The 17750-nt window shown below is 38.1% G+C and overlaps 1 protein-coding gene across 1 annotated transcript in view; it reads left to right on the forward strand.

Annotated features, from left to right (window-relative positions):
- LOC308063395 (store-operated calcium entry regulator STIMATE-like) overlaps positions 1 to 17741 on the forward strand; it is a 38095-nt gene extending 20354 nt beyond the window's left edge. The window contains exons 3-8 of the mRNA XM_080386323.1: positions 219 to 314; positions 4528 to 4649; positions 10654 to 10766; positions 11672 to 11749; positions 12646 to 12795; positions 13691 to 17741. Of these exons, the coding sequence (XP_080242449.1) occupies positions 219 to 314; positions 4528 to 4649; positions 10654 to 10766; positions 11672 to 11749; positions 12646 to 12795; positions 13691 to 13807 (676 nt within the window). The 3' untranslated portion in view covers positions 13808 to 17741. The remainder of the gene's footprint in view (positions 1 to 218; positions 315 to 4527; positions 4650 to 10653; positions 10767 to 11671; positions 11750 to 12645; positions 12796 to 13690) is intronic.
- The last annotated feature ends 9 nt before the right edge of the window (positions 17742 to 17750 follow it).

Below are 17750 nucleotides of genomic sequence, written 5' to 3' on the forward strand. Positions count from 1 at the left end.
TTGGTTTACTGTTAGCAATACCCATGGAAAAAAGGGGCAGAATTTAAAATTAAACATTGCTAAGTAAGCTAAATACCATGACTCTTTATCATTCTGGTGTTCTTATTTGAAGATTAAGTGAATAATCGAGATGGAATTTTAATTAAAATAAATTTGCAATGTCTGATTGTGGTGTAAACAGTTTTGTGTGTCTTAAAAACTGTTTTTACTCTATACAGGTTTTTAGATACTTCCAAGCAAGCCATAGGGATGTTGTTCATCCACTTTGCAAATGTCTATTTATCAGACCTTACAGAAGAAGACCCTTGTTCACTGTGAGTGTTTAATTTCAAAATGATTGGTCTTTATGGAAGTTCTGCATTTGAGTTTAATGGTGTACATTGATGATAATGCAAGATAAACCTGAGAAACCAATTTTCATGGTAAAAATCAATCACTTTCAAAAACCTTTAAGCTTAGTTGATCAAGTATCGGAGTTTCTACTCTTTTAGTTCATGCCTAGCAGGGCCTTGGAAAGTGTTTTCTGGGCTGTGTATAGATATTTTAGACTGAGGATAAACTCTTACTACTTCTCCCTCTCCAATTAATAAACAAGGACTTAGGATAAACATTGTAATACAAGGCTGTTTACTGAAGGAGGTGCTAGGGATCAAAGGAAATTAATAGAAGGTTGTGTACGCTGACCACCAGCTGCACTGTTCACTGCAGCAGGGGGGGGTTCGTATACAGTCCTGTTGCTTTCAGGCATATTTAGCAAAATAACAAGTCATTCACGGTTGTATTTTCTTCTAAAACCTACATTAGCTACTGCAGTATTATTTTCATTTTGGTAAAAACAGGAAATCTTGCTTGGTACCCAGGCAGTTAGTACAAAAATTAATTTTGCAATGTCACGCTTGGAGAAGTGTGACTAAGTAGATAAGCATTTCACTGTAGTGTATTAAACCTGAAGATTTTATGACTAAGACCCTGTCATGCTCTTTACAGGAGCTCCTGAAGCAAATGGCAGTTGTTTGGGTTTGTTCTTGATAGGGCTCATGCTCGAAGAAGCTTACACATTCCTGGTAATAGAAGCTGTGAAATTGTTTTTAAAAGCCCAGTAATTTCCCCTTTAAAACCAATCCAGTTCCTCCAGTGGCACCTGCTCACTGTTGTCCTTCGGTAAACAAAGGCATTGCGCAGCTCAAGGAATATGCTTGTGTTGCTTCACAAACCTGTTTTATAACCCTCATTCCTCCTTGGTTTCATCTGTGTTCCTACATGCTATAAATGTGCAAGTAAAACACTAGTTTGCTCTTCCCACCACAAAGCATTTTGGTAGAGAAAATGCACTTATTTTAACACACTTAACTGTAAAGTTCAGGTTATAATTGTGACAGTTTCAATAATTCCAGGCATCATTGGTAGGATTTTTCCTTGCTTACTGATTTAAGAATTTCACAATAGATTTAAAAACTGGCAGGTGTAAATTGCTTTCATTCCATTTTTATATATTAAAGTATATATTCAAGTAAGCTAACCAAAGCGTGTCTAAAATTGTTAGTGTTTAAATCTAAAACTGTTGTGGTTTAACCCCAGCCGGTAGCCAAGTACCATGCAGCCACTCGCTTACTCCCCCTCTGCCCCTGAGAGATGGGGAGGAATGTACAATTGAGGGTTGAGATAAGAACAATTTAATAATTGGGGGGGGGGAGGGGGTGGGAATAAAAACAATAATTTTAATAATTTTAATGAAAAGGAAGGAGAAGGGGAGAGCAACAAAATCCAAAGGGAAGGGAGCTAAGAAAACAGGTGATGCACCATACAATTGCTCGCCACCCGCTGACCGATGCCCAGTGGGTCCCGGAGCAGTGGTCAGCAGCCCCAGTCAACCCCTCCCAGTTTACAAGGTGTTCTGTGGTATGAAATAGCTCCTCCAGCTGTCCTGGCTGTACCCTCTCCCAGTTTCTTGTGCCCCTCCAGCCCTCTGGCTGTCAAGGGCTGAGAAACTTGAGAAGTCCTTGACTTAGTACTAACATGACCCAGCAACAACTATAAAAGCATCAATGTGTCATCAACATTATTCTCACACCAAATCCAAAACACAGCATTGTACCAGCTGCTAAGAAGGAAATTAACTCTATCCCAGCTGAAACCAGACCAGAAGCTCAATAGTTTATTACAGTATTTTAAAATTAAAAGTAACTTTGTGCTGTGTACCAGGTTTTCAAAATAAAGGGTTTGCTAACATGTGCGCTCTCCTCTACATGTTTTAATATAGTCTACATATATTTTTAATACCACTTTTCATACAAGTGTAACATGACGCAAAACAAGTAAGAGGGTGTGGTGTAGAGAACTGTTATTCACTGTTCTCGGGATAATAAAAATCACAGTGTGGAGCTCTGTAATTTCTGGGGCAATGATGCAGGCCCTCCTTGTTAGCAGAAAGAAATAGCGTGTAGTATTGATCAAAGCCACTTGCCCTTTCTTGGGAAACATAGATCTTAAGTGTGTGAGTGGGTCAAAATTAGTGAGTAAAAGCAGCATTTCTATCTGTGACTTTAATAATAATTTTACTCAGGAAGTTCAAACACTGATAGTTTTCTCTTCTTTCCTGTTTTGTAGTTTGAGTTATTTTCAGAACAAAACCAGAAAAAGGTAGTTTTAGAAAACATTGTGGTTCAAAGCTTGGAAAGAACTACAGTTGGAAGTTGCCAGTTGTTTGGGAATGTAGTGCTGCAGCTCAGGCAGGTGTGTGATCCTATCACAGCTGATAAAGCATCTGTTAAAACACCTTGACAGATGGGTGGTTGTTTGAAGAATTTTAAATAGAAAAAGCAAACAGCACTCTTCTCCTGTGGTGCAAGGTACTCAGCTGGCTGTATGCCGTGCACCGGGAGGTTTGTGTGAAGCCCAGCCTTTTCCTCGCTGAACGCTCAGCCAGATCCATTTCTCCGGTAGTGGCAGGTGTTGGTTTTTTGTTGGTGGTGCTGGTGCACCGGTTACACATGGGCAGGGCTGATGCTGCGCATCACATGAGCACGTTGCCTACATGTAGTGAGCCTGATGCGCTTGGGAATGTCAGGCGTACTCGGCTTGTGTTGTGAGCTGCAATTTGATGTGAAATAGGTGTTGGCATAGCTCTTCTCCCTGCTCCTGACGGCTGCCTTCCTGCAGACTTACAGCAGCCTCTTGTGGCCTTAAAATGACTTGTGTAGGCTTGTAATTGCTGAGTTCCCTCTGCCAAGCACTAAACCTTGATTTTAATGTTTGTCTAGTACCAAGTTCATTAAAACTCTAATCTGACACACAGCTATTAGAAAATAACTATTTTTAAAAAAGTTTATGTGTAAGTCTTGGCTGAAACAAGGCATTATCTGTTTCATTTTTTTGGTTTTGAGCTGCTCTTGAATGGGATTTTGAGGGTTAGAACAGCTTTTCCTTTACTGTTTTGAATGCACGGATTCGGTCTTTGCTTTCTGCTTTCTGATACTATTTTGTCCGTGTGGATTTGTCACCACAGCCAGCCGAAGCCCACAGGTCTCTGATTTGTATTTTTATCCCTGCAGATAAGTTCCTATAGACTCTAGAGTTTACCGTAAGCATTTGGAATTACGAAGTAAGAATCTCAGTAACAGGGATTTGCTATGTGTCTCTTAGTGGGCTCTTTCTCAGCTGCTGGTTTCTTGAGCTAAAATCAGTGATAGTAAATAAACAAAAGTGACTAACAAAATGGTCTGATTTTTAGCTGTGCCATTTAACGAACCTAAGAATTAATTTGAAACCCATATTAATCTCTGGTTTCTTGAAACATAGGTAAGATCCCAGAAGCTCTTCTTGAAACAAACTAGTAGTGCAGCAGTTGTGTGTCCATTTGAGGGGTAGTTAGTTGGATTTTGTTTCTGGGAAGGCTTGTTCCTGATTGTTTCAAATGTTTATTGGACAAGAACTGAAGTGCAAGAAAGTAAACTACTTTTCTCCCTAACACTAAGTAAGCTGAAATTTGGCCCGAGATAGTGACTGTACCCTATAGGCATGATAGGCTAGGAGAGGGCTCCCTCAAGCAAGAAAAACTCTCTAGTTGTGTCTTTTCCCATCAGTATGAGAGTGTTTGGGATTGAAATTTTTACCTTCAAATTCTTTGAGGTGTCTGTAGCTTTTCTTTTTATTCTTTTTCCTTGTATTCCTTTGGGTTTATTCAAATACAGGTTTTCCATGCAGAATGAACTAAGCAATGGGAAAAAAGGAAATCTAGTTTTAATTTAAACAAGTAAAGCAAATAAAATGAGTATTGGAGTTTTATATAGAGTAATGTACATGCACACACCAGAGTTCATGAAAATACAGGCAGAAACAAAATATTAAGACTCTTCTAAAACTATTTAAATTATAGGCTATGTAATTACAGAAGTGAGGAAATGACTATTCTCAGTACTCCGGCTTCTCAACATATATACAGATCTTTTATCAGTCGTGGTGTTAAAATACACAACTTGTAGAAAATGGACTCCTGCTCCTTGTTTTCTTTTACATTTTTCCTTTCAGGTACCTTATCAACTTCTTGTTAGATGCCACTTTAGGGATGCTATTGATCTACATTGGTATACGTGCAGTCAGCAGCATTGTGGAATGGCAGCAGTGGGAGTCCCTTCGCTTTGGTGAATATGGTAAATGTTTCTCTTCTTGCACTGAAATGTTTTTCAGGATAGCATCTCAGAATATTTCAGCTAGTGGTTAACTCATCTTAAAATCATTACACAATGATTATAGTGATCATTTTGATATTTCAGGTGTCATGAGGGTTCTTTTAAGCCTGTATCTTGGCATGCACCTTCTGCGTTAGCTCAGTAAGTCTAAGCATTTAGTGAGTTTGGAACAACTACTTGAATATTTTTTTAGGAGCGATCAAACAAATTATGATATTGTCTAATCTCATGGTAAAAATAACAGCATGATAAATTTACTCTGAAACGCTTCTAAATACATGACAGCTGGAAGGTCATTTCCTATTAAAGCTTTGATGGAATCACATGCTGGTGTCTGAAGGTACAGGCTAAGAGCTCTGCCAGCCCTCTTTGAAGTAAACAACCACATACTTCAAGTGAAGAGAATGGCAAGGTTGTCCTCAAGTGATGTTCACTCAAACTCCTGCATGTAAGGCTTGTATCATTGATGAAAAATGCTCATATCTTTTGTACAGGCTAAGGGATAGACTAGTGAAATCACTTTTACATGGAGTTGTTTTGTCTTCCATTACATTAGCCACAGAAGGTGACTGATCTGCAGCAACTGCAGATTTGTGGGTGCAGTTGAGTATCATACATACCCAACATCAACATTTAATTCTGTTCAACCTGTTATCTTCATATTGCTTAGTCTGGCTGGCTGGGAATGGAAGTTCTGTATAGAAGCTAAAAATTACATTTGAAGCTCCTTGAGATAGGAATGAGAGGTGAGGTTGCCTTGTAAGAGAGATATGGCTCTTCATCAGAGAGAACAAACCAACCCTGTGGTTTCGGGGTGGGGAAAGTTAAAATAATGTTTTCCTAACAAAGTAAAACCTTTCATAGCAGTTTTGTAGTTATCATTGGTAGGGTTTTTTTTTGTTTTTCTAGGTTTCTTTGTTTTATGATGACAAACACCTATCTTAGGAGAAATAACTGCCTATACCATTAGGGCATTTTTTTTTGTTAGATTTGTGTAGATTTAATGTGTATCCTGTAGGATATGGTTTATGACTGTTTAATCTGTTTAAATCAGCACTGCCACAACCCTGTTTATTGGCTTTTTTTCCCATGTGCCACTGTCCAATATTTTCATTTTCTTCCTTGGACTGGTGCACATTTGGAGCTCTTCCCTGCTCTTCAGGGAACTGATTCAGAGGGCTAAACCATCAGAAAATTCACCATATGTAGAAAAGTAAATAGTTCCTCCAGCTCAGTCCCCAGACTTGGGTCTTTAAGGTATTAGGTAAGTACAGGTGCCCAGGGAAGGGAAAAAGGCAAGGAAGGAGCTGAGATACTGCTGAGCTACACCTTCTACTGAGCTGTAAGACCTATTGCCCAAAGTCTCTTTTTCTGATTTGGCTTGAAGCCATTTCAAGATGTTTGATCAGCTTTCAAGCCATATAAAATTGGCTTTCCACTCAGACGAAAAAAGTTGGTGTTTCCATTAGAGTTATAAGTAGGTATGTAATCATGCCAAATACTAGATTTTATTTCTTCCTGATACCATTCTGTTGTTTCCTGTGTAATCTGTTCTCCTCTCCCATTTTAATGTCCTTTTAACAATAAGTGGTCTGTGTGGATGGGAACGTGTGAGGAATATATTTACTCTCCACAAATTTGTGTCTCTCATTCACTTCCAAAATGAACCTGGTTTTTATTTTAGTTATCAGGCATTTGTGACTGCAGTAACTAAGCTTTTAAAATCAACAAATGAACTTGTTACTTTTATTCTGCTGCAGAGGTGGTCTGCAACTGGTCTGTTATTGTCATTTTGAGTAAGGAGATCTGAAATGCCTAAGCTGGTTTATCGATTATATCTTCTTTCTGTGTGTCTATAAGTGATATATGAAATTGTATAAGTTGTCTTTACTTAGTTGTTCTTTCCAACTCATCAGATCACTTGATTAGTGACTAACTTTCTTTTCTGTATCCTCATTAATGTGCTGGCCTGTCCTTAGTGTGTTGGGTTTTTTTAATCAAGCTATTGTGAGGACTATTAAAAAGCATATTGTAAATCTGTGTTTCCATTAATCATGTGGGAGAGGCTTCTGGTGTAAAAAGAACTAGATAGCAGATGGGAAGTTATTAGTAATGACTGTGCCAATAAGGTTAGACCCTGTGTAAGAAATCAGTCTAAAAAGGACAAGTTGCACCGGATTGTTTTTTGCCCTCTTTGTTAAGTGCTACTGTTGTTTCTAAAGTTAAAACCCCTCTTGCCATCTTATTTAAAAATTTTCACTTTGGCCCCAAGAAAACTTTAATTATTTGAAATAATCTTACGAAAAATAAGACAAGTAGGATAGAAGGAGGGGCTAAAATTGCAGTCCTGTGGGGTCACAAGTGCGTTTAAACTTAGTATTTTGAAGTTGCATGTGGACGCTCGGCATGCATGGGTGGTGAGGTGGCTGCTTATGGAAAGGTATCAGAGACTTGCCGCGTTTTATCTGAAGTGGTAAAGTCGAGCCCTCAGCTTGGAGGTCAGTGTGATTTCAGTTTGTTTACAAGTGTGGGAAAACAAACAAGAGTAGTCCATCCTCCCATCGTCCCCCCCCCCCCCAAAAAAAAAAAAAAAAAAAAAAAAGAAGAAAACACCACAAGTGTCTTCTTGTGATTGAGCGATGTTTGTGTTTCTAGAGCCTAAATAATCATTTGTCTCGAGTTAATGCTCACCGTGAGCTCATTTCCCTTCTTAGCTCTATTACTTGATCCCTGGTGATTCATTACTTGAAGCTGTCACAAAAATAGCAGTGTCCTGCTGGTTTTAAAAGCCTTTTCTTTATATGGAGGATAGTTTTTAAAGCATAAATGCCTCAAGTAAAGAATGGATACCAAAATAACAGCATTCATAATGGTTGCTGTTTGTACAGCCAAACAGCACTGCACGCTGATTTACAAACAAAGTAGCACAACGCTCCCTCACAGGCTTTTTTACGTCAGAATTTTTAAGTTTACTAGATTTGTCTTTGTATTTCCAGTTTTGTATTTCCAGATTCGTTACACCAGCAGCTGGATTTTAATAGAAGTGTTACTATATTTGCATATGTAAAGAGGAGAAAAGCAGTCATGATCTGTACTGAAAAGAATGTTCCTGCATTCTCCTTCCTGTCTTGTTTTAGGCTACCTTAGCTGCTGCAAGTAGAAAACAGGTGACCAGTTCCCTCTTGGTGACAATGGCAACTAAATAGTGCTGTGATCTCTGATTCTTGGGTGGCAAAGCTTAGAAATTGTATTTGATGCATCTTTTCCCTCTAGTGCTTTGTTTGCAACTTGCAGAGCAACTTGCTTATAGCCATATAGGGTGGATAGTGCTTACTTAAAAAAATTTTTGGAATTATTTTGGAGTAGTTCTGTGACTTGGCATTTTCTTAAAATAGTATCTCGGGATTTGAAAAACAGAGAGAAGTTACAGAATAGGAGAACTGCATGTATTTTGTTCAAGAGCTGTCTATGAACTTGCTTCTACAAAGTGGCTGATGAAATAGTATGGACTAGTTTTTCATTGCCCAGCATTTTTTAAAAATGCTGCTACAGTTGTAATTGCTGAGGATTCAGAATTTTTCATTTTCAGTATTGCACTTTTCTTGCACTAACAAGATTTCTACTGGTTTGCTAGTTTATTCTAGACATGTAATTTATTCCTAACAGGTATAAAATCAGAATTTAAGAAAGACTGTCAGAGTCTTTAGAAATTAAATTAGAGCTTATGGCTTCAACATTAAAGTTCTAATTTCAATTTGAGTACTGAATCTTTGAATGTACAAATGTCTCAGATACTCTTGGGAACACCTCCTGGATGTGGTGGTGGTGTGAACTTCTGCTTTTCCCGTGCATTGCATATTTTATAAAGCTGTAGAAAAAAAAAATGGTTGGAAAGGGTCTCCAGAGGTGATATAATCCAGCCTCTTGCTCAAAGCGGGTTGTTCAAGATACGGTCCAGTCCAGTTTTTAATTTATCCATGGTTTGAGATTTAAGAATCCCTTTGAACAACATACTCTGTTGTGTTGAAAGCTTTTTTCCTTTATGTCAGAATTGTGGAACCATCCGTCCTGCTTGTATCTGCCCAGCTTTTCTAGGAGGATGCTGTTGGGAGACTGACTTGGGAAATTGTTAGTAGGCAGCATCCCTGTTCTTCCTACTTGTAATTAGAACTGAGAGATAATTTTGTAGATGCAGTAGGGCACACAAAAATCCTCAAGTAGAATTCAATGTACACAACTTCTAATTTCAGTCGTGTACTAAAAAACTCCCCCCCAAAAACTGTCCCTCCCCACAATGCAAAACATCATGGAACAAAATGTTCACTGGTGATAGCACACAACACTCTGTATTAAGAGTTTCAAAATTTTGGGGCATACAAAATCTCGTGTGACAGAATTGGAGTAGATGCAAAGTTGCTATAGCCGTCTCTGCTTTTAGGAATTAAATACAGATTAGAAAAGAGCTTAGAATAAATTGGTAAAGTTTCAATGGTAAGTCTGTAGCTAACGCTACTTTTTTCCATATTTGCTAGTTAATGAAGGAAACTAGAGAAGGCTAATAAAAATGTGGCGTATAGAAATTCATTGCTAAAATGTGATTCTCAAATCTAATTCAGACCTTGTATCTTCAGAAGAATCACAGTTGCTCAAATTTGAGTTACTAATGTTTCCCTTTCCAAATTTTCTAATTTTTTTTTTTTTTTTTTTTTTACAACAGAAGCCATAAACTGCTGCAGTATGTAATTGTAAAACATGAAACATTTTGACATTCTTCTCTTGGACTATTGAGTGTTGATCACTAGCTCTTACTGTAAAACTTGTTTAGGAAGGTTTCTTTGTTTTGGACTTCAGTCTGATATATCAGTTTCTCTTCACAGCTTTTAAGCAGCAAACAGTAAGTCTCAAGACTATTACCAAGTATTTATACTGAAAGCCTTCAGAAATGTTCCAGAAAAGGAAGTAGCACCTATCCATTGTGCATTACAAATACATTAAAACATCTGAATTTCCGTTGCTGGTTATTCATCCCTAGGCTAAAAGTTTTAAGCTGCCTTTGAAAATGTTGCAGAGGTTATTGTGAAGACTAAAGAGCTAACACCCTCCTCCAAAGCTTCTTTTCAGCTTCCAGTGAAGTGCTGCTTTAAGCTGACCTGCAGAGCTTGTTAGGCATACTGGTCCTCTTTTTTTCCCTGGGTGTTTGGGTGGTTGTTTTTTTTTCCTCTCTCTCTCTTTGCTTTCATAGAGTATAATAGTTACATAAGTTTTCATATTCAGATATTTGTGGTCTTCATTCTGTCCTGGCAGATAACTTAATGCACTCGGGTTTTCACTCTGCTACAATGGGGTACAGCAGAATTTCAAACCTTTTCAAAGTGAAACTAAAATGTGGTCTTAATTTTTTGTTCAATTAAATATTTCATAGCGGCTTTTGCACCTATTGCTTCAATTACAATTGGTTAGTTATGATAACTAACTATTTAGAGAGGAAAGATGTGTTTAAGGTAGCCTAGGGAGAATGGCAGAAATCATGCTTCTACTTGGACTGAAGGGAAATAATTTTTTTATTTTGGGGGAAAAAAAAAATTTCCCCAGCTATGTTTCCCTTATGGTTTCCCTTCTAAGAAACCTAGTACTTCATGACAGAGGGTCACCAATAACAATGTGATGAGAAATAGATGTAATGCAACTACATCTGTCTTGCTTTCATCAGATTCTGTAAAACAGGGAGCATATAACCAGGTACTGCTGAATCAGGTGATGTCCCGTTAGGTTCAGTTTCTAAGTGATACTTTTTGAAAGTTGGGATGAGGCTGAAGGAGGGGTAGGAGCAGCACTAAGGAAATGGGAGAAGGCAGTTTAAGAGGCCATAGCTGCCGTGCCTCTTCTAATAGTGCTTTTCTAAAATGTTTACTGTGAAGTAAAATCAACCCTACAGCATATATTGAACTTCTCTTCTTTCTTGCAGGTGACCCGCTGCAGTGCAGTGCTTGGGTGGGCCAGTGTGTTCTGTACATAATGATAATGACATTTGAGAAAACCATCATCATTATAGTGCTGCTTATACCTCAGTGGAAAGAGGTTTGTATTGTACAGCGTTTTACAGACAGATTGATCCCAGGTAGAAGCTGCAAAGCGATAGACTTCTAATAGTATTTATTGGTGTGGCTCAAGCATCATAACTGTCTACAGTCAATGTCCTTTAAATCTGTGGTAGTGGCGTGTTCTTTTAGTTTGGTCAGGTTTTCTGGCATCCATTGCCATCCTATCGTATTTTGGAGGTTCTGTAAATAGTGCAATACATAAAATTGTATTCTATCTTCTTTTCTGAGTGCTGTTGAAGCTACTAAGTTGTTCTTCCTTTTCTTCATTCTTTAACCCCTACTTACAGCTATTTTATATTACTTTTTGTAGGGTTCTAAAGAATTTTTTTTTGCCTGCCCTTGTTGACAGATCTAAATTGTACAAGTTTAGAAATGTGCAACAGATTAGTGAAGCCATTGCTGATGATTGGATGAATACTTAAATTTTGATAGAGTAAGTGCAACATAATATTCAAAGTGATGGTGCATGGTGCTAGAGCCTGTTAAACCAGTTAGTCCCTATTGTAGGCTCTGGACTTCTTTGGGAACTGTCTTCTCTTTACTATGTATTTTTTAAAACTCTTCTCTGTTTGAATTTCCTAAAGATGGAACTTAAAATGTGTTCCTGGGGAATACACAGCTCTAAAATGTTCAAGACTCTTCCAACACAGCTCTTCAGGCTTCTGTAAACAAAAATGACAGAGATAAGTTTCTTGTCAGCCCCACTTATCTGTGGTGATTTATAAGCTGTCTGAAGCACTTTCCTTTTCTGCAAAGCTGCCCTTTTTTGGTTCATTACAAATTGTTTCTGTAGCATTAGCTAGTACACGAACAATTGCACTTAGTAGTCCAGTTATGTGCACATGCTGCCATGATCTGAACTTAATATTTTTCTTTTCACAGGTAGCTTTATTGAATCCTATAGAGAACCCCCAGCTGGAGCTGGCTATCGTCATGCTGATAGTGCCCTTCTTTGTTAATGTTAGTACCACTTGTATGTTTCTGTGAGACGTTTACTTGGATATCTTTCTGCCATGTGTGTGTGGGGGGTTTGTTAATGAACGTTAGTCCTTAAAGCTCAGTGTACCTTGGTGCTTAAGTTAATTTTTGAAGAGCAGGGGTGTTAAAGAGTGGATGAAACATCTGGATATGTAGATTTTACAGAGCTGAAACCCATAGCGAGCTAAGTAACCAGGCTCAGGAGGGGTGCAGAAATGCCTTATAGACCTCTTTTGGCCTGATGACTTCAGTAGATTGAGTGTAATACTGAAATACATACATAGAAATCATAAAATTACAATGAAATTTGCTTTAGGAAACAGTTGGTCTAAGGACAGCTGTACTGTGAGGTATCCTGTGTCTGACCGTAGCTAAGAGCAGCTGACCCATGATGGAGCAGGGAGAAAGGGCAAGTGCGCAATCATCCTTCCCAAAGCGTACTCTTCCAGCAGTCCGGGATTTAGGGATTAGAGCCAGAGATCTCGGGTGTCCTTGCATTTAATAAGTGTTGGTGATACTTTTTTCTTTCGTTAATTTGTTCAAGCATGGATTTTATCCTTTGAGAACCAAAAGTCCGTTGCACTAAGGTGTCTGCCTAAACATTCACATTTCTACACGAAAAGTTAATATGTGATTGCTCTGAATAGCAGCTACTCTTCTTATTTTCTTCTCTTCTACAAAGGAATCAAGTAGCTATGTTATAGAGCATTCACGTAATGTGTAATAAGCCATGTGACTGCATGCTTAAATAAGATTTTACCTGTTCGGCCAATTCAGAATTATTGTCAACTTTTCCTGATTCTGCCCAAATACTGAATGAATGAACATAGGCTACTCTGAGGAAAACTGAACTGTCACTCCCTTTTTCTTTTTAACAGGCATTAATGTTCTGGGTAGTAGATAATTTTCTTATGAAGAAAGGGAAGACAAAAGCTAAACTTGAAGAAAAGGAAGCAGGACAAGATTCAAGAAACGGAAGTAAAGTCCGATACAGGAGAGCAGCATCACATGAAGAGTCAGAGTCAGAAGTATGTAGAGTTAATTATTGTAATTAATGCAATATCAGTCCAGTTTACCCCTCACACCATTGATTTCAATGTAACATCATCACCTTAGTTTTGATCTTCCTTGCATGTACCTCTAACAGTAGTTCCTAGCACTTAGAGTTGAAAACCAGTTAAGCAAAATGGCATTGTGGCACCGCTCATGGTAGTTAATTCCCTTCCAGGTGGGCAGGAAGACGTAATAATATGTTTCAATATCACTGGTGAACGGTGTTACAAATGCTTCTAAAAAACCCACACACAGAATACAAAAATAATAGACGATTCTGATTTAAAGAGGGGTTAACAGCTTAAAGTGAGAGGAAGTTGGTGGAGGCAACTGGCCTTATTTTGCAGAAGTATTTACATCCTTGCCGTAGCATAATTTTCTTCTAAATTGTATTAAGTGGGCAGTTTTCAGTGCAGTTGAAGGACAAGGTGGTATCTTTGAAGGTAAGTTGGCTTAGCTTCAGTTGGTTAATGCAACTTTTCTGCATTAGTAAAGTACTATTTCTATGGAGTTTTCTTTAATAAAATGACTGCCATATTACCAGCGTGGACAGAGAGCTTATATATTCTCTCTTGTTTTAACAGCAAGCTGCCCCCACTGTTCTGGATGTGCTAGAATTGCTTCTTTGGGTTTTGAGTCAGCGATTGTGGTGGAGGTTAATATGCATGTGTCTGTCTTCGAAATTTACTGCAGGTTCCACATAAGGGTGTGTTTGATCGTACTGGCAGTAAATCCAAATTGTGTTCTGTAAACTCTCTCTTGAGCAAATAAGGAGGTGCTTTGCAAGCATAAAATAGCAAAAGGTTAAAAGTAGAATGAAGAAAGTGTGTGACTTGGGTCCATGTTACTTAGAAGCCAATTTGTTTTTAGATCCTTATTTCAGCAGATGATGAGATGGAGGAATCGGACGCTGAAGAGGACCTGCGTAGACTGACCAACTTAAAACCCATTAAGAAAAAGAAGCATCGTTTTGGTCTGCCTGTATGACACGTTCCCTGACCTGTGTGTTTGCAGGTTTCATGGCAAAAACTTCAGTCAGTGGGGTTTTAATGTTGCAATTGCATCTCCCTTTTCATATAAACTGACTTAAAAGCAAGGTCTACCAACAGAATGCAAAGGGTTGGAAGACTTCCAGTTCAGTTGCACTACAGACACACTGACCAATTATGCAAGAATGTCTTTTCATCATGTGTGAGAAACACAGCGTTGTTAAGAACTGGTCACGAACGGGATTCGTATCTGACGTTTCAGAGAAGATCACAGAAAACAGATACAGCAATCTTTCACTTGCAGTTACTGATGATACAGTTTAAGATGTTCTCAAAAAGACATCAGAATCAACTAAGTTAAAGGAGCGTGTTTTATTACTAAAACTGGCTTTTGCAGCATAATTCCTAGAGCAGAATAGTTTATGGTTACAAGCTGTAACTTAATGTTATTTTTTTAAGTACAAATGTTTACTTGCTACCGGGTACCTATGGAATTAATAGGTGGAACAAAGATTTTTTTCCAAGTCTCCTCAAATCTATTTGACTATTTTATATTTAAGTTATATTTTCATACAGTTGTATTTAAAGATTCTCTTTGTCAGTGAAAAGGGTGCAGTTCCCTTTTTTGTGCAGAACAGGTCGGAAGATTTGTAGTGAAAATTTTATTTATCCTTGTGTCCTGGTTTAAGACAAAGGGATTGCAAAGGGAAAAGCTCTCTGTCACTGCTGAAGTCACCAAATTATCACTAAAAATGCAGTCCTAAGTGTGCTTTTGACCACATAATTTGAAAATACCTTTTTTAATAGAAGGTGGTGTTTGAATATTTGACAAACGTGCACTTTAGTGTATAACAAGAATCTGTTGTGATAGGTTATTTGTGAAATGGATATCTACGGATGACTCTCTGTTTCTACAAGTCTCTTGTGCATACCTCTCAAATGACCCAAAAGAGATGGAACATTTCTTATACTTTTCTTTATATAGGGCCTGCAGTACAGGACCGCGATCCGATTGAAGCAGTTGTGCTACAAAATTTCAAATAATTCTGTCCCTTGTTTTTTTGTTGGAAAAGAAACCCTCGATTTAATGTACTTAAAAAAAAAAAAAAAAAAAAAAAATTCTGCTGTTTAATTTCCATGAAGTCTTATTCTTTAGTAGTGAAAAAAACCCGGAGAGGTGTAATACAGTTGTTACTACAGAATTTTTGTCATTTCAGTGTCTGTCTTCCAGTAATTGACAACACGTGCTGATCTGAAACCTAGCAGACATGTTTTCAGTGACATCCTTTTGCTTTGCATATTTTCTAAGTGATTGTTTCTGACAGCTTTCCTTGCATAGTTAAACCTTGCGCAGGACAAGGTGATGTGTCGAGAGGTGACAACAGACCTTAGTTGCAAATCTGTTGTAGTATCTGGACATCAGAAATGTTCCAAGCCTTAAACCAAACAGTTTCATTGGAAAACTGCTCAGAACTTTTTAAGATTTTTTACATTTTTTATAAATTTACTAGGTCTTAACGTGATTTATTATCCAGACCACTTAAAAGGGCCTTAGTAAATACCGAACTGTGCGCTCCCGTACTTATATTCACTATTCCAGCATTCCTTTTCACTGCTTGGCTGCCGAGGTGAACACAACGTTCTGAGACTTCAGGTACACCTCAGCATGTCCAGCCGGCTAGAAGGGACATTTTACCAAACCTAACGTTTGCGAGTTTAGTTGAGCCACTGACCTTTGTTACTGTGCACTGAAATGTAATAACTGCAATAAGTTTAAGTACTAGTGTTTCTTCTAGATTTAGTCTAAAAACTAATGATGAGGGAAGCTTAATTGAGTTATTCTGAAATGGGAGGTGGGGAGATGGGGAAATGTCCCTTATCAGCGTTGCCTCTGTTTTAGGCTTTTGGGGTTTTGCGTGTGACTTGCATCTTCTCTTGACTGCCGCTGGGCGGGTGCATATCTCCAAAAGCACAGTACTTCAAGGAATTCATTTTCATCAGCAGAATAGTCACACGCAGCTCGTTTTTCCAAAGGGATTTAAGAGCTAGGTCTGGCTCTTGTCGCAAATGTCAGCATTTATTTTTTTAGCATAGGATTTGTTCTATTTCAGATAGTGAAATAAAGTTATTCAGCATGGGCTACATACCACTGCACAGCCATCACTATCCTCGTCAACCATCCGAGATAACTGAGCAGCGCACACAAATATAACTGTACGAGCTTTCCTTTTATCTTTGTTTTCCCTCCTTTTCTCCGGTCAGTTAAATTATCAAAATTATTTCTATTTCTAGTCCTCATGTTTAGCCTGTGAAGCGTCAGTATATAATTATGGCCTTAACCATGTAAAAGTATTTGTTTTGAGCAGACCTCAAAATTATTGACCAAGTACAAAACAGTTTAAAGCACTACGGAGCAGTTTCTTGAAGGTGGTTACAGCAAAGGTATATGAATGCCTAATTTTTCATGTCTTAAGTGCTTAAATGTCACTTGGTTTGAGATTTTTATATGCCTAGCAAGATGATGTAGTAAAGCACTATGAGCCAAAGAGACAGAAGTATTTTAAATACTGCAGTAGTAACGGGAGGAGCATATCTTCAGAGGGGAAAAAACAGCTCTAACTCTCTCTACTAAGATAAAAATTTTATTCACAACCTCAGCCCAACAAAACAGAAACTGGTGTTTTTCTCTATTCGTTCTTTATCATGCGAAAGAGATGGGAAATGTAAAATTGGCAGTTTTCCTCTTTGTAGGATAGAAATTGGAATTCCTGCAGTAGGTACAAGCAGAACAAGCGCTTTTGTATGAAAAGCTTGTATGTGTGAGAAGGAGGTGCGTGCCTGGTGCTTCACTATGTCTTACTGTTCGTTGAAATGTATTGGCAGTACAGTCTGAAATAATTTTTTCATAGAGTTGATCGAGTAACAGTGTTACATCATGACGAGGTTTGCATTATCCTCAAACTGGCGCTCTAAATTTATGCCTGGTAAACATACTTCAGGACAGCTCACAACAAAGGTTTAATTCAGGCTGTGCTTAAAAAAATGTGATTCTGTTTAATGAAAATAAGCTATGTAGTATATGCCAAAGTAAGAGAAAGGGATTGTAACTTAGAGAAGAGATACGGAAGTATTGGTGGAGATCGAATATACCGTGACTGGTCATTAACTGTTTCTAGTATCCAACCTGTGATACATCTGCATAAACTTAAAACACTGGTGTCGTCTAATAAGTGGTTTTCAAGTTCTGGCTTTAGTATGTTCAGGTCCCCCTGTCTTACTTTAATTAGGTAAATGCTGTATGTTAACGTTGCTAACTAAAATGTACTATAGCTTTTCTTCAGGGAAAACTCAGAAATTGAGTTGCAAATTAGAGCAATGCAAAGTGATCCCCTCCGGCAGGTGTCTGCTCCCATTCCAGCTGTGCCTGGGGAGTTAAGCGTGGGCTCTCCCGCTCTGCTGAGAGCTGAGCATCACAAGGAATTTCTGCCACTGTGCTTGACTAACCCGTGTTTGCAACTTTGCTGTGCTTTTTACAGGAGAAATCAGTAATGAAAGCAAATAAATTCAGCCACATCGAGTCAGAGTAGATCTACAGCATAGGCGTGCAAACTTTTTTAGGTAAAGTTTCCAGTTCAATTACTGAAAATGACTACTATGGTTTTACAAAGTAAAACTGCAGTATCTTTAAAAAAGGGACTCTTTTGTAGGTGTTTCTGTCTTGCGTGGGTATCCGTCTCAAACTGAATGTTGGGTTTGTTTGTAAGTAAATTCAGAGTATAGCCTATGTGAGCAAAACCAACAGCTGTGTTCTGCTGCCCTCTGTTTGGACCATATTGTTTAATCAGTGGTGTTACCTTAAACTTTTAAGGGTATCTGATGTAATTACATTGTATAATGGTTTACAATAAAGTTTGACTTACTACAGATTTGTACACTTGTTT

This window comes from Falco punctatus, assembly GCF_963210335.1.
Source record: "Falco punctatus genome assembly, chromosome: 4".
NCBI classification, from domain to species: domain Eukaryota; kingdom Metazoa; phylum Chordata; class Aves; order Falconiformes; family Falconidae; genus Falco; species Falco punctatus.